This window comes from Myzus persicae, unplaced genomic scaffold, assembly GCF_001856785.1.
Source record: "Myzus persicae strain clone G006 unplaced genomic scaffold, MPER_G0061.0, whole genome shotgun sequence".
Classification (NCBI taxonomy): domain Eukaryota; kingdom Metazoa; phylum Arthropoda; class Insecta; order Hemiptera; family Aphididae; genus Myzus; species Myzus persicae.
Genome location: NW_019102958.1, coordinates 186,574 through 212,951, shown reverse-complemented (window position 1 = coordinate 212,951; position 26,378 = coordinate 186,574). Strand labels below are relative to the sequence as shown.

At 26.9% G+C, this 26,378-nt stretch overlaps 3 protein-coding genes across 3 annotated transcripts; 1 reads left to right on the top strand and 2 right to left on the bottom strand.

Moving 5' to 3' along the window:
* Positions 1-292: 292 nt before the first annotated feature.
* On the bottom strand, positions 293-4,843 carry LOC111033492 (cytochrome c1, heme protein, mitochondrial-like). Its single transcript, XM_022314246.1, has 7 exons — positions 4,685-4,843; positions 3,183-3,331; positions 2,991-3,123; positions 2,762-2,926; positions 977-1,105; positions 717-836; positions 293-650 (listed from the first exon to the last, which is right to left on the bottom strand). The coding sequence occupies exons 1-7, from the start codon at positions 4,763-4,765 to the stop codon at positions 534-536; spliced, it is 894 nt and encodes a 297-aa protein (XP_022169938.1). The 5' UTR covers positions 4,766-4,843; the 3' UTR covers positions 293-533.
* Positions 4,844-9,573: 4,730 nt separating this feature from the next.
* LOC111033493 (cytochrome c1, heme protein, mitochondrial-like) lies at positions 9,574-13,712 on the bottom strand. Its single transcript, XM_022314247.1, has 7 exons — positions 13,465-13,712; positions 11,824-11,972; positions 11,632-11,764; positions 11,403-11,567; positions 10,630-10,758; positions 10,391-10,510; positions 9,574-10,312 (listed from the first exon to the last, which is right to left on the bottom strand). The coding sequence occupies exons 1-7, from the start codon at positions 13,522-13,524 to the stop codon at positions 10,196-10,198; spliced, it is 873 nt and encodes a 290-aa protein (XP_022169939.1). The 5' UTR covers positions 13,525-13,712; the 3' UTR covers positions 9,574-10,195.
* A 7,548-nt stretch (positions 13,713-21,260) lies between these two features.
* Positions 21,261-26,087, top strand: LOC111033496. The gene is made up of 2 exons (XM_022314250.1): positions 21,261-21,674; positions 25,395-26,087. Exon 2 carries the CDS (start codon positions 25,419-25,421, stop codon positions 25,839-25,841), a length of 423 nt encoding a protein of 140 aa, XP_022169942.1. The 5' UTR covers positions 21,261-21,674; positions 25,395-25,418; the 3' UTR covers positions 25,842-26,087.
* The last annotated feature ends 291 nt before the right edge of the window (positions 26,088-26,378 follow it).

Below are 26,378 nucleotides of genomic sequence, written 5' to 3'. Positions count from 1 at the left end.
ATAATGTATACCGATTTTCATTATTGTTGTATGATACTAAGTAAGTGTTTTTTTAAACTTTTTTGTAAACTAATTAAAATATAAAAATACCAAACATTCTAAAACAATAAATCCTTATTCAATAATAAGTAATAACTTATAAATTTATACCAACTATCTACAATTTTAATAAAAAAATATATAACTATCTACTATGATGATAATCAATATTTTTTACCATAATTTTTTAATTAAAAATAAATAATTATATGCAACGGTGTTATATTTTATTTATCATACTAAACGTGACAAATAAATGTAAAAATAATACTTTAATCCATAATACAGTTAAAAAAGGCTTAAAACTGTTTGCTTTAAATTACTCAAATGAATTACAATCTAAATAAAATTGTACTTGGTCTATAAACATGAAATTCAGCGGGGAGAACAAATTTTGACTGCTTACATACATACAAGAGTTGTTATTAACTTTTAAGACATTATGAATTTTTTATTTTATAAGTTTTCAATTTTTTCCATGAGCTAAGAACAGTTTACTTTTTGAACAATGATTTAGGGCTTTGCAGTATTTTCCGGGTCTTCAATACCGACCAATAATGTCTATGCAGGTACCAAACAACCAAGTTAAGAACTCCCAATACTGTGAATGCCTAAACGAAAAAATATTTATAATTAATTACTATTGATAATAAATTAATACAGGTGTTTTAACATACTTTCATGGCAAATAATTTTCTAGTATCATGTTCTGGTTCAGCGCACCATTTTAAAAATGTGATAACATCTTTCGCGCATTGACTTTGTGTGGCTGGAGTTCCATCTTCATATTCAATAATCTAAAAAAAAAAAATGTGCATTTTTAATTTTATTTATAAAATATTTTGTACTTCTTATTTTTAAGAGTAACCATGGATCTACTTTAGTTTACACAATACAAATACATAGATATTTAACAAAATATATTAAAAATGATTACCTCATCATATAATGCTTGAGCCATTCCAATAGCACCACCAGGGAAATAAGGATTAAAATGTTGATTTTCCGCTAATGAAACTCCTGCTGGTGGGTCCATGTAACCAGTCAATAAAGCAAAAATATAATTCTGAAATTAAGAAATTTCCAATTAAAACTGTAAGTAAATATTTTTATAAAATTATAAAATTAGTTCTACTTTTTTTAAAGTTATTATGGAAATTGTAAGTGATTATTTTGGGAAGTAACGTTAAAATATCATATCCTCTTATAGAGAAATATTAACTTATATTACCTACCTAACATAATTGGATTAAAATGTCTAGACAGTGTTAATTCACAAGGTTAGGTTAGGTTGAGAAACATATTTAGACTAAAATATTATTTGATCATTGTGAGTATATATAACTGGAACATAAAAGATTAACTAATTTTCTTTTATGTGAATGTTGGAAACTTGATTGAGATACACAAAATGAGGAAAATCATTAAAGAATTCATTAGTTGACAGTTATGTAGTTTACATCACACACATAGGATACATAACTCAAATTAAGTAAGGTAATAAGATGTTGACATAATATAAGGCCATGTATATTATTAGGTTGTCATAATTAGTTGTTACCTAACCTATAAATGGTTATGATGAAAATATAAAAATGTATTAGATAAATTCAGGACATATTGTGTAAACATAAAAACTTAAATAGATAATCCTCTTACTATAAGTTATAATGATGTTAACTAGGAAAATGTCATATAATAATGATACTTACTACAAGGTACAATGTTTTAATGTTAGTTCTTAAAAACAAAACCAAAAAAAAATCAATTTACAAATGAAAAAATGTTTGATATTATGCAAGAAGCGCAATATAATTGGAACAGAAGCTCAGAATAATTATTTAATACAGAGGGCTCATCAAAATAACTAGGAATATATATGGCATGTGAAATATCAACTATAAAACAAATAAAAAAATTTGTGCAATGAAAGGTTTACACTAAACAATAATGAATATATCAAATGTAGTATGTAAACATTCACTTTTTTGCTCAATGTATATTAGATAAATGTATCAAACTTCATAAATTAAGCAATCAATATTCACTGTACTGCGCCATTTATCATAAATTATACAAGTCAATTACTGATTCATTCATTTATCATTAGGTTTTCAATTATTATGATTAATAATACTTAGGAGAATATCAACAGTGTTTGTTTTTTCTCTCTTGCCCCTGTGCGACATAAACAAAATGTATTTATGTAAAATCAAATGTTTTATGTTTTTGAGTAATTTAAGTGTAAAATCATCCACCACAAAAATTAAAGAGAATAATATTTTTGAGGATATGACAACATTTTGATTTTAGTTATAAAATCAAATAATAATTAACAGGGCTTGGAACTTCAGTTACTTGCATATTCAAAATCTGATTCAATACAAATTCGCTTCATGCATATAATTGAAGTACAAACATTTATGTTGCATATTTTATTAAATTTAAATGATCTATCATATTTAAAAAAATTAAGTATATTTATGCATATTATGTTTATGATTTAATATAAATCACCAATAAACGTATTTTCAATTCTATACAGAGTATTAACTGTAAATTTATTTCGATAGGCATGGTCTTATTCAATACTTTTTTCAATAAAAAGATTTATTTTTACTAAGTTAAAATCCAATTTTACATGAATACAATTTATGCTTGTTTAGCACAGGTCTGTGAGAGAGAAAACATTTATTGAGCTGATATCCTATTAAAAAATAACCTCTCCGTCTATTCTAGCTTGAGTGATGTAAGTCAAATCTGGTGGGTATGCACCACCATTAGCATAACGAGCAGCTTCTTCATTTGGATAAGGTTTGGGTAATATATCTGATAATTTGCCAGGTCTTTTGTACATGGCACCAGTTTCATCAGGTCCGTCCTCAATCTAAATTTTAAAAGACATTATTATCAAATTACTCAATATTTGTCAAAGTTTATACTAATGTTACCAATTGTTCTGCAGCTTCAGCTTTGGCTTCATCTTCGGTCAGACATACACCGACTAACTCACGATATGCCAAGTACTCAATGCTATGACATGCTGCACAAACGTTTTTGTACACTTCCCATCCTCGACGAACACTACAAAATAGATTCATTAACTCATTGGCTGAAAACATTATGAAAAACATGACATTTACCTAGCGTGGTCTAAAGTATCAAACCATCCGTTATGATTCCATTTTTGTTTAGCCACATGAGCTGCATCATTAGAAGCATGAATTGACTGCTCAAGTGCATAAATTAGGGAACTGCCACCACCAGCTAACACACCAAAACTGGTCAAAAACTAAAAATAAATATATTATGTTCAGTAACTTATTATGGTGTATAGTAGAATTAATTTTAATTTAAGAAAGTAATTTTTTAAACAATCTTAACAAATATTCTATCATAAAAAAAAAGTTTAAAAAAATGTTTTAAGGATAAAAATGATTAAAATTTAAAATGTATTAGGTATTTTAAAACAAATACATAAATTACGTTGAAAAAAACATACTATTATATATGTATAAGAAATAACAATCAAGCAGCAATACATTTTACGCACAATTATTGTGTGTAAAATTTTTTTTTGGATTAGTGAATTTACTTAATAAAAGAGTATTAAGAGTAATAATCTAATCTAGTCATTAAATAAAACACATACAACAGTAAAATCAGTTGGTAGTCATGAAAAGTATATATTAAGAGGTATATTATGATAAAGTTATAAAAAAAAAATAGTTTTTAATTTACTTGAATATGTTAGGATAATTTCACTATCACCGTTCATAGTTGTATAGGAACCTTAATAAAAAGTACTTTGCATTAACTAGATAGTTATTTTAAAGTATTTAGAAATTAATTCTTAGTATAAAATAATTAGGTATTAGGTAACTAACCGAACATTAATTTAATTTTTTTTAATTAAGTAACATCATATTCTGTGGCCTCTACCAGTTAACACACCAAAAATGGACAAAAACTATAAATTAATTAACTAGTGGTTGGTAAATGAAAGAAATATATACTAATTGTATAAGTACTTTTATTTAGTAGTATTAACATAAGACATTTGAAATACCCTAACTTTGCAAAGAATCTATCATAGAAATAGTTTTGAAAATTAATGTTTAAGAACAATAAACTATTATTACTATTCAATGATTAAAATTAAAAAATATGTATGATAAATATATTATTTAAAAACAATGAACCAAACATGTTAAATAACTTCTTTAAATATCAAACAAATATCTGTAGTACTTATGTATTGATTTAAAACATAATGCTAACACAGTGAAAACATGCACATACATGAATTATCAATCAAGCAACCATCATATAATTTGGATAGTGATCTGTTTAAAAATAATAGAATTTGTTACCAAAGTTAAAAGACCACAGTTTTAAGATATGGCCTCGATTGGTGAGCTTTGCAATCAGTGAAGGTCTGTCAACAGATCTAACAAATAACTATCAAATGCAGCAGTTTGTTGATAAAGAGTTTGAAATACAAAACAATTTAAATGTCTAAAAACTGAAAGACTTGATGTTGAAGATGACAGCGAGTGAAGAGAAGAACTCAATGCATAGCAAAAGAACCAGGGACGTCATTGTGTGAAACGTCGCGGTATGATGCCAAGCTCGGCGTACTTACAAACTTGTGGTTTTTCGACCACCTGGAGGCCGCCTGAAAGAATTTCATCTCGATAAAGGTGTCGTTGTCGTCAGCGAACATAATAAAATGGACTTAACTAGAGACTACTGACTAGTCCACTCGAGAAACCGTCTAAAAGACTGATAGCGTGTTTTTCGTGTGATAACGTAGGGCCCAGCTATCACGACGTAACTGCAATCATCACACACCCACCGCTGTTGTAGTTGACCCGCTCAACCCATGTATTGTATGTGGGTTAACTTGCTTATGCCAGTAAAGGTCGATGCGAATTGCGAATCATAGTCAAACATTTATTTTATAATTATTAATTAAACATAACATGACGGAAATGGGATTGACTGATGGCATAATATTGTGCAATAGAGTCATTACGTCTATTACGGATTAAGGATTTACGACATTTTAGGGTAGGTCGTTGGTAATAAACGTTTCGTCCGCGTCAATTATTAAGATAGGACATTTGTTCCCCTGGAGGCTGGAATCATAATAATAATATGTTACCTGTTTGACCATAGTTTATTGATATAATTTAAGAATTAAATTTCTCTGATAAAAATTATCATGTGTGTAATATATTTTAAAATTTTTTTTTTATATACATTGTAAGAACTGACCTTTTACGTCTCAGACAAATTGATATGTTTTATTTAAAAAAGTTACGATTTATATTTTGTGATTTAAAATGCCGGGGGACCAAATGTCCTTCCTTAATAATCGACGGAGACGAAACTTTTGCGGACTGATTTTTTTGACGGTGTCAAATCTTCTGTCTAAACGTTTAGAACTATAAGCTATAGTGAAAAATTAAAGTACCTACCTACATGGCTACATGACAATTAATAACGATTAAACTAATAAAATATTTATTCAATTTAATGTTAATTGGGGCATGAAAAAAAATGATATAAAAATTAATTTTAGTATTTCCAATATAATGAGCCTAATGATCCTTTTTCCGAGTAAAAACACATATTAATATATTTATCTATATTGTAGAAGAGAAATTATAACTACGTCTGTATTCCAGAGCCTTGAGCCAACTTTCGATATTTTAATAACTAAGCTCAATAACAATTAAAATGCTATCACCATATTGAGAACTACAGGTAGATAATGTTTTTAATGCATGTTGATTAATGTTATTGAAATCGTTTTTAAAAAATTTGGTAAGATGAAGTAAAGATAGAAAGCACTGAAAATAGAGATAGATAGGTGCTTGAAGTAATGATACTTAAAAGTTATAGTCTATTGACTATTAGACTTTACAGACATACAGTTGTAAATACCAAATAGATAGTTACTGATTGGTATAGTGGTAGTGAACTGTGATCTTCTTAAGTACTAAAAAAAATAGCTGTGACTGCTACTGTATGTATTAAAATGATAATTACTTTTTTAGAATCAATGTGAAATATAAGTGCTATTTGGCAGAGTTCTAACTTCTATGCTGCTACTACTACTGAAAAATAACAGTGTGATTGCTACTTTATACTTTCTAGTATTCAAATTTAAAATTAGGATGCCTATTTAGTATTTTAGAAACATTATGGAGTATGTGCAGGATAGAATTTCCATGAATAATATTTTTCATACACATACATTTAATTATGTGTTTACATTCACAAAAATACCTTATTATACATTTCTATAGAGTGAGGGTACCTATTTTTATTTTTTAAATTAATGTTGGTGTAGAACTTCAAGACTGGCAACAGAACATGGTAATTTCAAATTAGTGATTACTGTTCTAAGACAGCACTATGTACCTACCTAACACTGTCTTTTATACTTTCAATCAAAGTACCTACAATTTTTTTCTGAATATTACTATGAGCATGACAGAATCTTAGGCGTAGGACTACAATATGTGGAGTACCTATTGTAGGTACCTACATCATCCTTGTAGTATAAAATGCCAATAGCAAAAGTTTGTCATGAGGTTTGTTATTTGAATTACCTACCTTCTATTGACTATTGAGCCAACTATTATGGCCTATTATATTCGAAAAACCCATTAAAAAAATATCTTTTTTTTTTTGGAGTTTTCAATTTTTACGAATTAGTCTGAGGATATGCTAATATGTATTTTTACCTTCAAAATGTACATGTACCTACCTTAAAAATCAAACAATCACAATAGAATAAACATTTTTTCATTATAAGATATTATAATTCTTTAATCTTTATAATCTTAGTAATTTTAATAACTTTTTCAGTTGTGATCCCAATAATAATAAATCATTAATGTTGATAAATTTGTTCATTAAACAGAAGGTAGGTAATCTAAAAGTTGATGGCATAATTATTTTAATTTCACAGAGTAACCAAAAAAGCATTCAATCATAAAAAGTATTCAGTTTTCCAAATATTGTTTACTATAAATTTAACATTAATTACTCAATAATTATGTGAAAATTGATATCTTAAATTCCAAGTTAAATATTTGGTAACAATTAATTTACAATAAAATTTAAAAAACTATTAAAGGAAGGGCATAACAGTATACCTCATTATTTGTTTGTTATGGGGAATTTCATTTTTTTTCATATAAATCTAAACCTATCCCTACAAAATGTATATTTTCGTCTATTAGTATTATACATTAAATCTCTAGGAAGTCAATGTTAAATAAACTAATTAACGTTTAAGTTGAACAAAAATTAACCCTAAGATTTCTTCACAAGATTTAGATGTTTGTTTTCTCATTAACATTTAACTGTAGTCTATATTATATTATATTATATTAAAAGACTCGAATAGTTAAGGTATACTTTATGGTATATAATATTATAAAAATAAAATATAAACTAAAAAAAAATGTATTTTTTATTGTTACTGCATTTTTCTGATCTTAACTTTATAAAAAATAACTAGATGTACTGCCCAGCGCTACCTGTGCCTAAGGTTGGTTTTTTTAATTTAACATACTATATTTAAGATGATTTTACTAGTAATAATAATAAATAATCAATTGCAACCCCATAAATCAATAAACAAAAAAAATTATATTTTTTCAATGGTTGAAAAAAGAATTCACACTTACCTATATCAGCCATCTTTTACTTAGGTTCCTGAGTATAGGCATTGAAAAAATAAGTTATAAACACCCTTTAAGTCTTAATGAATTTATTGGTATTACTTTTTAAGAAAACGGTGCAGTCTTTTAACATTGGTCTTTGGATAAAACAATGCGGACTTAAAATATAATAGCCAAATATCATAATTATAAGTTTTTCCAATGTTTTGGAGTTAGTGATGTGATTAAACCTAACCATTTGGTAGCCTGAGGAGTATTATATATCCATGTCGATAGACCACAGTGATTTTAATTATTATGTTGAAATTAAAATTCTTTGCTACCTATCTAATTTAGCGATATAATCTCCATACTAAACATTATACATAAAATAAAACATTATGATGCCTAAGATGATGTTTTATCACGGCTATACCTATCACATAATATTATGAACCTATATATTACAACATAATAACTGAAAACCTTGTACCATAGTTCTAAGTGGAACAGGAAGTTAAATTAAGTAGTATTTAGTTAACAGTCATTAACTAATAAGTAATACATTTTGAGTGAGAATATATTATGATTATAGTTATCATTGACATCAAGTGTTATAAGGGCAAATGTCACAATTCAAAAGTGTTCACAAATTGGTAAAATATTAAAATATTATTTTTAAAAAAACAATACTTGAACACAGACATTGTTCTTACCTTTAAATTTGATGGTTAGGTCACTATGATATTGATATTGAATACATGGCATTTAATAAAATATTAAATCATTTAAAAACATTATAATTTAATCTGCTGAAAAATAAAGGTAGCCTTACAGTAAAAAAATAATGCCAATAATATAAATAACTTGGTATTTCAAAAAAAAATCATAAATTTATGATTTTGATACCACTATCAAATAAATGGCATTTGGTGCCCAATGGACAGTCCTCATTTTTTGTGCCCCCGACTATAAGATACAGCATAAGATTTTATATGAATATTGCAAATTGTTTTTAATATAGAAAAATTGTTTAGTTTTTCATTTTATAAATATAATGCAATTATTGTTTTTAAATCTAATTCCTCCACTTAATTTAAAAAAAATATTTTTTATTTTATTCGAAATATAAAATTAAGATAAACCCATTAAAAATATAAAGAAGAAATGTAACAAGGTTTGGATGTATAGCATAGCAATGAATTATCTTGTTAAAGTATGTACGATGGCAATTAACAATTTATTTTAAAAAAAATTTGATTTGTTTGAATATGATAGTGAAATAATAAACTGTTAAGCAAATTGTACGTTCTCAATGTTAACTTAAAATTAATTTGAAAAAAAATATGTATACAAGCAATCTGACTTTAAAAAATACCATCATTACTAAGGTATACATTTTAATATTATGAAAATTGAATTTTCGATAACTATTAATACATAAGATTAATTTATTTGGCTCAAAAACTATTTTCCAAACATAAAAATTGTTTGCAAGAAAAAATGGTAAAATTTTACCTATATTATTACTTATAAACATTCCTGAATCTATACCCAATACTTTTTTGTTTACAAAATGTATTTACAAAAATTCAAGATAAAAAAGATGAATCAACTTTTTTAACTTTTTTGTTACATATAAAAGTATTTTACTATAATATAAGAATATCCAATTTTAAACCATTAAACAATATTATTCTCTAAAACTGGACATTTAAAATACAAGACTTAATATTGTAAAAAGATCAGTTATAATGTATTATATAACCTCTTTTCAAAACATATTTGATAATTCATACTTAGGATTGAAATTAGCACAAATAATGGATAAATATTATTCAGATAAAAATGATTTCAATAAACAAAACAATTTAATAACAATTATATATAAACAAGGTTAATAATAATTTTATTAATTGCCTAATCTTAACGTCAAAAGCATGGATGGAAATGGCCTAATGATACTGTACAAGACTTACATAATACCTATGACACATATTGTGGTTGTTAATATTGCAAGCAAAGAGAATTTAGTTGACCAACAGCAAGCATATTATAAATATATAATATATTTGAATAGTGTTCAAAAAAACTTTCTATTTGAACCTTTCAACATTGTAATTAATATTGGTTTATTTTCTCAAACTTTAATTGAAACTGTTGTATACCTTTAGGTTATATAATAATAAATCATGTACAAACTCATCATCACATTACATTATGGAGAAATAGGAATACTAATTACTAGTAGTAATTAAAGTTAATGCATCTACAGAGTATGGTCACTGGAATAGGATTTTTACGCTCTAGAAAATTAGTTTTTTGACAAACAATTTCACAAATTTTATTGTAGAAGTGAACTTATAAAAATTGAAATTTTTTAGACAGAACTTGAACAATAAAATCAACAGGGTGTTTAAACAAAAATGAATATCATACGTTTTAATTTTTGGCTACTACTAGCTAAAGACCATTTACTTTTTGAACAATGATTTAGGGCTTTGTAAAATCTTTCGAGTCTTCAACACTGACCAATAATGTCTATGCAGGTACCAAACTACCAAGTTTAGCACACCCAAGATAGTAAATGCCTAAAAAAAAAAAATATTTGTAATTAATTACTATTGATAATAAATTAAATATAAATTAATACAGGTGCTTTAACATACTTTCATGGCAAATAATTTTCTAGTATCGTGTTCTGGTTCTGCACACCATTTTAAGAATGTGATAACATCTTTCGCACACTGACTTTGTGTAGCTGGAGTTCCATCTCCATATTCAATAATCTAAAAAAATATATACATTTTATTATTTAACTCAAAAAGTATCTGTGAGTTATTAAAAACTTATATAAATAAATATAAAATTAACTAATCCATAAAATAAAATTTTTTTAAGTAATTACCTCATCGTATAATGCTTGAGCCATTCCTATAGCACCACCCGGGAAATAAGGATTATAATGTTGATTTTCTGCTAATGAAATTCCTGCTGGTGGGTCCATGTAACCAGTCAATAAAGCAAAGATATAATTCTGAAAATTTAATTTATAAATTTAAATTTTCAAATAGGTAAATGCTTTTGGGAAGATTTAAAGAAAATTTGACATTTTTTTATTAAATTATCATTTGAATATTCATTGCTATTATTGCATAGTTGCATCAAAATAATTAATTGTTCCAAAAAAATAAAATGTATCTAATACATTTTAATCTAAATAAGAAATTGTAAGTTTTTATTAAAACATTCATTGAACAAATATTTGACGAGAAATAAGGTATCTAATCCTTAAGTACATTTTAAGTATTATTAAAATATCTTATATGAAAACTAACAAAAATTAAACGTACAAAACCTCAAAAATTAGTATACTAAATATTAGATTTTGAGTATATTTAGACATTGAAAAGGTCATTGTAATGGATGATGTGAAAATTACACCGTGTCGCAAAAATACAAATATAAATATTAATTATATTTCTGAAGCAATTTATTTTTTAATCAAAACACAGGAGCAAATTGGTTTCTTGTATTTCTTTAAAGTTTTTGCAAACTAGAAAAAGCATTTAAAATTATAGAATAAAACAATTTTAATTCTCCAAAGAATTCACAAAAAAAAAAAAAAATTATTTGTAATAATAATAGATTCATTGCTTTACTTAGGCTCTAAGAAATTACCTCTCCATCTATTCTAGCTTGAGTAATGTAAGTCAAATCTGGTGGGTATGCACCACCATTAGCATAACGACCAGCTTCTTCATTTGGATAAGGTTTGGGTAATATATCTGATAATTTGCCAGGTCTTTTGTACATGGCACCAGTTTCATCAGGTCCGTCCTCAATCTAAATTTTAAAAGACATTATTATCAAATTACTCAATATTTGTCAAAGTTTACACTAATGTTACCAATTGTTCTGCAGCTTCAGCTTTGGCTTCATCTTCGGTCAGACAAACACCGACTAACTCACGATATGCCAAGTACTCAATGCTATGACATGCTGCACAAACGTTTTTGTACACTTCCCATCCTCGACGAACACTACAAAATAGATTCATTAACTCATTGACTGAAAACATTATGAAAAACATGACATTTACCTAGCGTGGTCTAAAGTATCAAACCATCCGTTATGATTCCATTTTTGTTTAGCCACATGAGCTGCATCATTAGAAGCATGAATTGACTGCTCAAGTGCATAAATTAGGGAACTACCACCACCAGCTAACACACCAAAACTGGTCAAAAACTAAAAATAAATATATTATGTTCAATAACTTATTATGGCGTATACTAAAAGTAATTTTTAAAAAATGTTTTAAGAACATAAATGATTACAATTTTAAATGTTTTATTTTAAAACAAATACACAAATATTGTTAATCTTTTAAATATCAAACATATATCTCTAGTAGATCGATAAAAACATACTAACAACTACTTACAAGAAATATTTAATTAGTGCCCTACATACAATTTACATTAAAATTTGTATAAAAAATTTATTTTTATATTTGTGAATTTACTTTGTTTTTTAATAGTAGATTTTATTCATCTAATAAAAAAAAAAAAATAGAAAAAATGTATCTACTCTTATCATTCTATACAACATAAAGGTAAAAGTAAAATAAGCATTGATGAGAAGTATAAATATTATAAGAAGGAAAAAAAAATAGTTTTGAATTTAATTGAATAAAGATAATTTGCACCATTATTGTTCATAGTTATTAGTTACATCGAATATTTTGTAAATACCAAATAGTTACTCCGAGGTATTAATAAAATAATTTTAAACGTAAAATAATTATTGGATTCATTTTTAATAGTTAATACCTAACTAGTAACTAACAACCATTTCATTTGACTTTTTAAAATAAAGTCATATGTTCTGTGATTTTTTTAATTAAGTTTATAGTGTCAATAACAAATATTAGAAAACATTTTTCACTAACATAATGTAGTAAAATAGGTTTTAAAAATAATTTTAATATAAAATTGAACACTTGGATAATAGAGAATGCATGTTCATTTCAACTGGACGATTAACCAAATATAGGTATTAAAAATATTTTTTCCGAATAAAAGTGACTTGAAAATGAAAAAATTCTAAAGAAAATTGTCTTTTGAAAAGTTTCTTAGTGGAGTTAGATTATGAATATTATGGAAATATATTGAAAATAATAAAACCTTAAAATGTGTCATACAGACAAAGGTATATAAAGTGTACATTGGTATTATATCCAATATTACCATTTTAAGTTTTAACAAATAAATAAGTTAAACTCAAATAATACATATATAAAGATATATTGATGACAATATTTTCATTATAAACCAATAACCAATAAACCTTATCAAAAATATTATAATATGTAGCGAAAACCTGCAGTGCTATACGAGAGATTTAATTTATGTGTTAAATAATATATTTTTTGATTGTACATTTATAATACTATGTATGATTGATTAAAATTAGGAAACAAGTATGTAACTATCGAAATTTGGACGTAGAACTATGAAAATTTCAATTATCAATCGTTTATATAAAACTATTGACCTTAAAACGCTGTAGTTGAGTAATACAGCGTACAAAATGATAAGCGCCAGATTTACGTGAGACGGGTGTTGGGCATGTCGTGACAACCACAGAAACTTGGAAAATCTAATCCGCCACCGCGGTGGTGTTAATAGTTGGGTGATAAATAAGTATAGGTATTAGGTAAGAACCAAAGGCTACTTACAAATTTGTGGTTTTTCGACCACCTAGTGGCGGCCTTAAAAAATGAGAAAGTGCTCGTCATCGGTGCGGCTGTAGTAGGATCTCGGCAATCAGGACGGCAGTAGATCAACGGAAAACGTTCTGGTAAGGGCTTCTTTTGGTGACGCCCGCCGGATCGTTCTCGGCGAAGATGGTCAGAAATGAAGAAAAATTGGCTCCGGCACGGCCTCAAGAAAACGGATAAGGTGGAATATTTCAGCAGTCGGGACGTACGACCTACAGCTGTATCCGATAGCAAGGGCACAGTCGCAGTGTGACCAACCCCGAAACCGACGGCCGCCTTCCAACATGCTGATAACGGACACCGGTGATAATATCGCAACTGAACCGCCACCCACCGCCCGTCAATATATTCGCCGCCGCCATAACATCCGACTATCGGCCTACTACGCTCGTGACCTTTAGCGAAAATTGTGGGACACAGCGCAATATAAATATAATTTAATAATTTATGATAGGTTTACCTAAACCCTTGAACTCGATCGTGGGAAAGACATTGACCACAACGCGGAGTATCTGAGTCTGTAGGTACTGCAAACCTCGATTTTTTTCACCGAAGATCGAGGATAATATACGTTTATATCATAATACTTAAAGGTGTAATTATATGGCTTTTAAAATTCTGCCAAGTTACAGACTATATTTTAATCAATAGTAATCAGCTATTCCGTACCCGCAGAGGCGTGTTACGATAGTTTTTAGTTTTTCTTCTTCTAAATCATTAACTTAACCTGCGGGCTGCGACCTACCTGTAATAAATTCGCCTATAAGTTGCACAATTGGCACTTATTTCATTTTAACTTATCCATTTTCTTGTATAAAAAAAAACAAATATTTATTCGTATATATATGTAATTTGTCACATTCTGAAAGTTATTATATTATATTCAGATAAATTATTAATTTATTAATCAATGGTTTTATTTAACGTCCACCCAATAATAAAATGTACATGCACCTACCTTAATATTAAAAATATTGATATTAAGCAGTAATAAGAATTAAGTAGAAACATTATGGATTTAAAAACATTTAAACATTTAACTACACTCTCAAAAGTAAATATAGACAATAATCAAATAGTAAAATACATAATAATATTATGTATGATTCTCCGCCTGATAAATATTACAATTTGTGCATATGTTTTTTTTTAATTTTTGTATAGAAGAATAATAGTAATGACTATCTAGGTACCAATATAATATTATAATATTAACTCGTCGTTAATGCCAAAGATATGTAAGTACGTAACCTATCGCCTATCACATATTTGCATATTGTTTTAAGCCTTAAAATAAAACAATAATAATATCATAGTCCATATCTATATAATATTGTATTACTATGATTATTATAATTTAAATTAATATAAATTCATTACAATGAGGTACCTGCAGGTACAGCCTATTTTTTTTATAAATCATCTACTGAACATTCCAATAATTATTTCCTGAATGTTTAAAACATTTACATTTGTGATAGGTTATATTGAGACTTGTACTATATACTCAATTGCTTACAAATTCGTATGTTTTTAAAATTTTTACGGGACTACACAATATTTTTTTACACGGATCTACATTTACTTATATAAAAATCAATTAAGAGCAACCATATTATTGTATTAATATGATAATACGGATATCCAACCATAATAATTAAAATGTGCATAACAAGTTCTTAATAATGTTAAATAAAAAAAAAACATGACATATTAGTATATGTATTACATTGGATAACCGTTGTATTATAGATACATAAAACATGTCTTGGAACAATGTTAAGACAAAGTTATGTACATACTTATAACTAACCTACTTAACACAAAAAAAATAAACTATTCAAAATGTTAAGGTCCGTTTTATATTATGAAATATTAAACTCTTTAGTAAGTAATAACCACTAAATTAGATACATTACTTCGTAAATCACAAGTGTTTAAAAAAAAAAAATATTTTTTCGAAGTGACGATAAAATCCGAAAAGTAGATATTATGATATATTGATATGATACATTATAATATGCATACAAATATAATATTATATTGAAAAAAATGAAAATTCAATCGACTCACTGACAAATACCCAACTCCCAAGTATTTAACGATATAAATCGTGTATTATCAATTATTAATTATTAATTATTAATTATTATAGTATATAATATATTATATGTTATAGCATGAATATCGGCCAGGCATTTCTGTGACCCCTATATAATAAAGTTGCTGCAATAACGCGATACTGAAATTTAAAGATAAAACATTTGTATGTATAATAATATAGCCATATATACGCAAACAAAGAAATAATCGATTCGTAATTAATATTATCGCTAGAGTCAAGCGATAGCATCGTAAATATGGGTGTGTACCTAATATGTTTTATTTGAAATCGTGCGACCGTCGTTGAACATTTTTATTTTTAACTTTTCGTTTTTTAATAGATACGTAACGCATTTTATCAGTATTGTACATTGAGTAATATATATACGTACGTACCTAGGAGATTATCAGCCTGTTTTTGTGCTATAAATTTAAATAATTGAATCCGAAACAGCAGATCCTCTAAATTATTGTAATGTTGTATACTAATCGATTAAAAAACATTTATTACTCACTAATTATTAGATAATTAGTATATGTCAATATGACTTGTGCACCTATGTACATTTTTAAAAAAGCTAGTTACCTATTACGATTTCAAATGTTGTATACAAAATCTCAGTTATTATTATTTTTTGCTAAAGGTACATTGTAAATTTTCTTTTATGGGGACTAAATTATACATGATAAATTTCACAACGGATAACAATTAAAAGAATATTGAACATTAGAGTCAAAAAAACAAACAAGCCCATGATAAAAACCTTCATGACAATAGCTGCAGCTAGTGCAGCATGTCGTATAGAATATTTCGCAGATAAAATATATTTTTATTATTGTTCCTAATCTTCTACTCGATTTATAAAAATTGAACTAATATATATCAGTTATAACAAAGACAAAAATATAATCATAAACTTCGACCATATAAGCTAATATTAGCTTATATGGTCGAAGATCGTAAAACGCTAATATTTTCATTTATTTATTTTTATTATTCCTTTTTTGTTATAATAATCAATAATATAATTACTGTCGATAGTAGATAGTGTGTAAAATGTAAATGTGTTACTGGTTAGTGTTTATAAAGCGCATTCTAAAAAAGGTTTAGTATTATTTTTCTAACACAATTATCTGCACAAATAAATAATTATAAAGTATCTCATTTATAATGTTTTTTAGATAACATATTAACATATTTAAACTCTATAAACAGTAAACACATAATTATCAAAAATACTCATCAGTCATCAATATTTTAATCAAAAAGGGGGAAGGTAGGTAACCGCTCCGATGAACCTAAAATATCTGTGTGTCGAGTGTACCTCGTTATTGAGTCAATGTAATGGGTGTGTTAAATTATTTTAATTCAATAATAAATCATTGCAACATACCTAAAAAGATTCTGAAATACCTTGCAGAACAGTGAAAATAAGTTCATGGTAAATCAATACCAAAAAATGATCTCTAAATAATTTATTAAATTAATTTAATACATTTCTTGTGCGCTGTGCGTTATTATGTAGTATTTAAGTAAATAACAATATGGACAATAATCAAAAGTTTCAAGTCCCTGAAAATATTATTTTTTAACTACAATAAAATAATGAAAATTGTTATTTTTGAGATTTTTAGGTTCCTGCAAGAATTGTATTCAATATTCAAAAGCCTTAGATATTAATATTAATTTTTTTTAATTTTAACAATGGTTATTTTGCGAAATACGTCTTTTTTATGATTTTATAGACAAAATTATGTCTTATATAGTTTCGATATTTTTAAGCTTGGACTTGAACAAATTATTTGATGTCTTGTATTGAATTGCCAAGCTTTTTGGCAAAGCATACAATTTTTTTTAAAAATGTATAGAAAAAATGTCAAACACATTTAAAATTAAACTGATTTAAAATGTTTTGAAAATTTCATTAATATGGAACATGATAATATATAAGTAACAGTGGAATCTTTTGAGGGGTCTAAGATAACTAGATACTTAATTTAGTTAAAAAAATAAAACTAAAATCGTATTATAAGCAACAATAATTTTAAGGTTTGCATTTCAAATCTCGTCAAAATTAACTTCAGGCGTAAGACGTTTATAAATAATAATTGTGCAATTACGCTTAGTTTACTTTTTTTATAATTGCTCTGTAAGTAAAATTTATGAAAAACCTTGTATTAAATTTTAACTCCTAAGCTATGAATAATAAATATTTTGTACATTTTTAAATACAAAACATGCTTGTTAATTTGTTATTAATTATCATATAATATAATTGCAATACTACTATTGTCTATTTCTATAGCCTGAAGTAATAACTAAACATTTATAAATCAATGAGAAAATTTTTGAACCAAAATTCAATTTAATACAAATAGTTTTAAATCTTGAACGGACTTTTTTTAATCGATGTTTGAGGCAGTAAAAGAAAGCATTGAATTCACTATTCTACGGTACCTAATGGCTAAAAGGTAGTACCTTTTACAGCTAGTGCCTAGTTTTACTTTCATGACTCATGTATTCACTATTGAATTTAGATGATACTTTGAGGATATGTTGTTTAACAAAATAACTAGCACTCCCCAATATTACCAATATTCGTAGTACTTTCCTATACTAATGCCGTCTTGCATAAAAATCATGGGTCACTAAATCTTGGTTAAAGGACCATTATCAGATGTTTAGGGTAAACGGTCATAACTCATAAGTATTACGTAGGTACTTCATTTTTAGTTACCTACAATTTTTTTTGCACGCATTTTTACATTTCGTACATTCGTACATGTACTGTGCCAAACGCGCCATCTGTTGTACTTATACGTCTCGTTTTTATTTCTTATTTTTTAATAGTACTTTAAGCATAGAGTGAGTAGCTGATACTTAACAGAAACTGCGAGGAATCAAACATAAGTATTAAATGCCATAATAATAAGTTATTACATTTTATTTTTATTTATGATCATTGACCATTGCAGTAAATAGTCTTCTACAATTAATGTACAGACAGTAAAATTGTCTAAAAACAGTTATATTATGAACAGGATAAAACTTTATTATAATAGCTATACTGTATAAATGTATGATGTATAGATTGGTTATATTCACAGATTTCTATGTACCAACAAATTAGTAAGTCTCCGGTTATATAAACTTAAAGACTATATTGCATTATCTATATGTCTATATATAATCTAAACTAATATCTATATGTACTCTCAACTCTGTAAAACAATTCTAAAAAAAAGAATTAAATAATTAAAAAATTTTACTGCAGGCGGTTGTTGTGAGAGAACATTGAACATAATATCGATAAAATATGTCACTGATTTGATCGATTTGGGTAGGCGTAGACCACATGACGTATGCGTGGAGCGGGCGTAGCCAGCTCACTGTAAAGATTATAAAACAGCTTGTTTAATGTACAATGTTTCAAGTTATTATTATAAAAATTAATATTTAAACATTTGGATAGTTTAAAATTGTATAAAACTAAATTTGAATCAATGTTATTTTATCAAAATAGGTACTTATATTATATTTTACAGTATAATTGATATAGATGCACCGTTATTAGCCGCGCATTTAGGGAGTCAAATTTTAGGAGCCGGAAAAAATTAAATATCTACCTAGTGGAACGAAATGTGTCAATGGAAGTTAGAGAAAAGCCTCTTTTGAGAATATATTGTGTTGTGTACCGAGAAATTATTGTTTCAATAATAAATTGGTAATTGGTAATTAATAGTTGGAATAGTTATATATGTTTAGACGTATACATGAAATTTGGTATGTGCGTGTTTTATGAAGGGAAAGGAACAAAATAATGAACATGTGTTAGAGAGCGCAGCGAGACGTTGTTTTTAAGTTACCCATTTAGGCTGGTCAAAACTTTTACCCCCTCTATTAAAAACTGAAATGACGCCACTGCTGTACATACATATTATACTATTCTATACATTACAATAAACTGATAAATGTATAACAATATTTTTATAGAAACATGTTTGAGCCTGTGTGCATTTTAAAGATTATTAATATTTAATATTTAATGTTATTTTATTATTGATTATTGTATACACATATTTTTTTCAAATAAAAAAAAATGGTATGTAGTTTGTCATTTTGAGACGCCACTTTTTACTTATTAAAAAAATCTGTGGGTCAGCTGACCTCCCAAACCCTCCTCTGGACATATGTATTAAATGAGGAATTGTTATATGTATATAATAGATAGAAGTGTATTGCCTATCTCTCGTGAGGGGTGGTGGGGTGATAATGTATTATATGATATATAAATATTGCCCCAGTACATTTAATACCTAAATAATAAATGCTTCTCCGACTGTTATTTGAAAGCTAAAACATTCTATACGACGCACCTACTCAATATGCGTTTGTCTTTTACCCTCCGTATTATAAACATCAATCACTAATAAGTGATGGGCAAAAAAATATTATGATCAACCGATGATAAAGTTTATAAGAATTATGTAAATTACCTATGGTTAAAAATGCACGAATTTCATTAAATTTACATTCATTGAATTTGCGATAAACTATACAGGCAAATAGATGATACGTAAAACATGGAAAATATAATATAATAGTAATTCAAAATGTATTTAAAATTAATAAAAAAATACTAAACAAAATTAATCATGGATAATGATTGAATTATTAATGATATGGAGCGTGATTAATAATTTCACTATTTGGTTTTTTCATAGTCATAGTGAAATTTTATTTTATTTTTACATTGATATTACATCATCTTAATACTCAAGTAGGGACTAAGGTCTAAGGATATATAATACCAATGAGTTCATAAATTTACGAATTGTTGAGTTCTCCTACTTCCTGATATGGACTATGGAGGCCTTTTTTTGTGTGTTGTCTTTATAGCTGAAGAATTATGATTGACGACAAGCAACAACGGATATCGACTTCCTACTGTGGTTATACCATAACCATAGACATATAAATTAATGTTTTACCTATGTCTTATATGCTTATGGTACGATGACTTCGATGCGCCATGTGCGATGTTTTATGTTTTGTCCACGATCTACCTACTTGTCCTACCTCGTAGTGAATGCTACTAGGTAGTAAGTAAGGACAAAATATGTTTCACGGTGGTTTGATCAAAAATACTAAAAAATACTTTTAAAAGGTAGGTACCTATTAATAGAGCTGATAAGTTTTTTGTGCATATTTCAAAGTTTTATAGCTTTTAGAGCATATTACCTGCAATATGCCGTGATTTTTAGTGCATAATATGAGAGATGAGACATAAAAATGTTATTACTAATTTTGGTATATGTTATAAAATATTTATTAGCCATTAGGTATCTATAGAGTGTATATCATGTAAAATTTAATAATTACATTATAACTAATAACTACATAATTCACTGCCCATAAGAGAAGTGAAAAAGACAGTAATTATTTATGAATTATTTTTCGGGATAACAGGATAGCCGCTATAATATTATTATTATACTATATCGGTGGTAGGTCTATTACAATAAAAATAATAATATTATGCGCAATCCATAACAGCCAGTCGACGGTATTGCCCAAACGTCACACGGCGTAAATGTATATTATTATTTATTATTAATTCATATTTGCCGACTGCCGTATGCCGCGTCTATTATTAGTTTAGAATTTCGTCGAAGAAACATTTTTCGGGGTATTCCACTGGGTCGAAGCAAGCCTGAAGCCCGCCAGATTTGTTTACGGTACCTTCGTACATTCAAATACTATTTGGTAATTCCAACGTTTGGCCAGCTAGGATATCCTGGATATTTTCGTCGGTTTACACTGCCGTAGCGGCTGTTTTCTCCGTGTCCGTCTTCGTCGTCCGTCATCGTTCTTGATCGCACTGTTTCAGTGTGTGCGTGTGTGTTTTTTTTTCGTTTTCCGGATCCGCGAATTCACACATAAATACAGAATATTATTATAATACAGTATAAAGTAGTGCACAACATTGCGGTGTCTTTTGCAGTGACGAAACGATTCTTGAATCAACTCCGGCCCGATTCATTAAGCGACGCCATTTTACCGAGTAGGTACCTGTTAACATCAAAGTAGTATGCACAGATAGTCACGTATATTATTCACAGGTTTCATATTTTACGCCATACAGGAGTAGACAGTGCCACAGTGGTTTATACACATCTCTACGACTAATTTATAAATTTAATTGTATTGTACATACTTAAGTACCTAGTGTTATAATAATATGCGGGTGGGTATAGGTTTGGAAAATCCAAGTAAAGTAATCTCATGCCTATCTTCCTAGTATGGTAATTTTTAGAATAATATGTATATTATCGAGCAGTTTACAGTTTCGTTCATAAAAGCATTTTGGTGTAATTTGAAAAATGTAAGTACCTACTTCTAAACTACTATTAATAAGTAGGTACTATACCTATCTGTACCTATATATTATTATATTACAGTAATGTTATTTTAAGAGTGTTACTCTAACTCTTACCTCCAGTACAATGTATATATTGTCAGTGGTGACTGGTGACTATCATATGATCCATGTGTTACTTTAGATGTAACATTTGTTCGGTGGTAGGGTGGATCGTGGGTGATTGGAATTTGGGTAGTTAATGATTTATTTATCATACAATGACTCATTATATGGTATAAGTGGCTGTATCAAAACTAAAAAAACAATATTTTGCATTTTAATGAATCATTGTTTAATAAATAATATTAGTAATCATCCAACTATCCAGTTTCTTATATTTTCATCTAAATACAGTTTGTAGGTAGTGGCTCCCCAGAGATATTCTCAACAACATACTTTTTTGGGGACAGCCGCCACTGTTTATTGTAAATCATAATTATCATTTGCTGTCTTATCTGATGGTGCAGCCATAGATACTACAATATACCTATTATTATATATAATAGTATAGTATATATTATTCACGGGCATAGCCAAACCAAACTTTTTATTGGTAGGTAGTATATCAAATTATATGATTATTGGGAAATAGTATCTGTCCCGAGTTAATATCTTCACAGAACACTCATTAGTTCAAAAAATCTTGAGAATTTTTAATACCTAGGGCCTTTAGGCGTATTTTATAATTCCAAAAATAGATTTTGAATAACTGCATTATTGAAGAAAAATAATGGGGTGAGAAATGAGCATACTTTCAGAGTGCCACTTAATACAGTCATATACAATTTTATTTACAACAATCGACATAAAATAATAAAATTAATTACAGACTTATGGTAGCATTTGTTCATAATCTTAAAATATAAATTTAATATAAAAAAAACTAAATTTGTATTTCAAGTAATGGAGTCCCACTAAAAAATTAGCCCTGGGCTCCAAAAATTCCTAAGTAAAGTTCTGTATGCTTGGTGAATTACTTTGTATAAACTAAGTTATTTTTATTGACACCTAAAGTTCATTTTTTGTTGAAATCAGATATTTAATTAAAAAATAACAATTTGTGTTATTTACTAGTTGTAAATTGTAATTCAACAATTATTATATTATTAGGAACTTGAAACTTTTTGTTACTCCGTACATTACTGTATACTATTCTCGATTAAATTATCAAATTTACTGTAGTACTGTACCTGTATAGTAGGTACCTATACTCAGGTATTGCATTATAAGTTAATAACAGCTAGTAATATTATATAGAATTATAATACCTAGTTAGTTATCATTAATAGAAAAATAAATACCAATAACAGTATTATATATGATAATATATAATATATCTTTAAAAATATTATAGATTGTCTCTGCTTGAAATTGTTTTCCTTGTAGAATGATTTATCATTGAATTTAAATTTAACATATCTATCACCGTCTATACAGTGGTCTACTCATTGACGAGGTACACTCGACAATGCCTTGATACCTACTGTATAGTAGAGTGACTTCCTGGATATGTTTTTTTAATTTATTAAATTAAAAGTAGGAGAGTTAATATATATATAGAATGAAGAAAAACACAATATCTATCTTGATTATAGAGTATAATAATATAGACTATAAATTCAATTATTTTATTTTTGATTGAAAAAAGTGTATATAATTTAATACACATATGCCAGGTTGGATGAACAATCATTAAACATGTATTGAATCAATAGTGAGCTAATGGACCCTTAAATATGATTTATATTAATCCATTAAATTAATTAATTGTTCATGCAGCTCCCAGCAATAATATGTTATTATATTAATATATTCATAAGTCTACAAACATAATATACCTACTATGTTAATTTTTACTTGAGCAACTATATTTATTATATAATACCTATAAAAGTAAATTTTAAAAAATATGTTTTGCATTATACATTTGGAATTGTTATTTGACCTTTTTACAATAACAATGAAAAATGTCAGTATACAGGTATAAATATATTATTTTATTAGAAAATCCTATACCTATTGCTTACAATGTTATAAATACCTGTACATAATAATCTGATATTTATTTGTAGGTATATTAAAATGTATTGATATGTATTTTAATTTTCATAAGTATTTTTAGGACAATGTTGTTCATTTCTAAATACCTTGCAAAATTAATAAACCTAATAGTTAAATGAAATTAAATAAACTAAATTTGACATGATCATACATTTTTGTTTAATATAAAATAAAGGTATATTCAAATTATGGCCCTTGAAAAATGTTCATCTATTTTTGGCCCTTGCCATAAAAAAGGTGGCCAGCCCTACTCTAAATGATAAGCATAAAAAAATAATTGTTAAATTTTTTACCTTTGGTGGATAAATGCTGCAGGGAAAATGTTTCAATTATCTTCAGATACCAAACATTAAATAAATATTGTAAGAATATCAAACAAATTCAAATAAAATATGTACTTGTTCAGAAATCCCGAATCTGAAGGGTAGGGTAAGGTGGGCTATGAATAACAGAGTAAAATGGATTCATTTTACTCTGTTATTTTCTTTAATATTATATTAGAGTACCAATATTTTCAAGAAAATTCAGAGTTCAGACTCTGTCTCTTAAAATGAGATCAAACAAAGTATAATACTAAGCAGATATACCTATTTATATTCTGTTAGTTTTCTCCTGGAAACAAAATTATTTTTTTCAAAATTGTTGTAATATTTATTTAAATATAAATTTGGGTGGATAGTAGATGTTGCAGTGTGTGCTCTTTAATTCTAAAACTTTGATGTTGGCATTAAAAAATAGTTCATGTAAAGTTGTTGTAGAATTTTTATAATTTTTTTATTTCTAGCTGTTTAGGCTTGTGCATTATTTTGTTTATTTAATAATAGTTTACAAGTTAGTAGTTACTAGTTGAATCTTTAATTGTATTTTATTCATTTCTATTTACAATTGAATGCATAATTTTAGTTACCTACCTGGTTAGTAGTTTATGTAATTTATGAAAGTAGCATAAAATAAAAGTAATAATATGTAAAAAATGTACTTATTGAAAAACATTAAAAATACCTACCTTAAGTTTTACCATTATTTGTTAAACTAGTGCTTAAAAACTAAATTTAATTTAAGTTTTTGGTTTATAGTATTAAATTAGAATTTTTATTATATAAAATAATATATAATAATATTATTTTCAGTTATCTAGGGTGCCTATTGGGTAGTGACAATTTTGGATGTTTCTGTGGTATTGGCTATATCGGGTTGAAAGCCCTCACTTTAACAAAGATGTTTAAAAATGCCTTAAATGGATTTGTGTAAATTATTCTATTATCCTACTATTCTATAATTATTATTTTATTATTTTTATAGGTGATTAATACCAATATTGCAAAAATGAGTGAACAAGCCATCCAGCACACATTCGATGCTGGAGTTACTGCTTCTAAAAAACAAAAAACAAAAAAAACACAAAATAAAAATGTTAAGAACAAACTATCAAACGTTGAAAAAAATAAACTTGTTGAAAGGATATTGAAAGATTTTGAAAATGATGGTAAAGTTCACAAAGAAGATTTAGATCTCAATACAAGTGGAATTTTACCAATCGCAAAGGTAATTGTACCGAAGAACAAACTATCAAACGTTAAAAATATAGTGAGTGAACAAACCATGCCTTGCACATTAGGTACTGGAGTTAACAAAACTAAAAAAAAAACCAAGAAACAACCTAAAAAGAATTTAAAGAAAAATTTATCAGACATTAAAAAAAATAAGCTTATAGAAGAGTTATTGAAAGATTGGGAAAATGATGATTAAAATACAAGTGAAATTTTGTTTATTAAAATGTTCTGTAAAATGACCATGAATTGTACTTTTAATAATTTATTGTTAATGGTAAATCTTCTTTATATAAGGTTCAATAACTTTTTTTTTTTATATAAATATAATTTACACAATATTATTACTGCTGTTTGGTAGTAGGTACCTATGCTTAGTGAGCTTAAGTTCCATTCTATTGTAAGTTTGTTTTCTGTCCAATATAATATTTACATCATTTGGTTTCATGTTCTTAAAAACATTTTATTATTATAAATCGTAGTTAAGTACAAATTATTAGTCTACATAAGCAAAGCTGGGCATTAACCATTTAATTCATATTAACTTTGTAATTTAACTAGTTGAACTAATCTAAGTTATTGAAAACAAAAAGTAACTACATAGGTACTTTTTTTTTTGTTTATTTTTTTATTCCAAAAATCCGAATAATATTAATATCTAAAGCCAAGATCATAATTTATTAATAAGTAATTTAGTTTTATGATAAAAACATTTTTTTTGTTTAAACCCATTTCT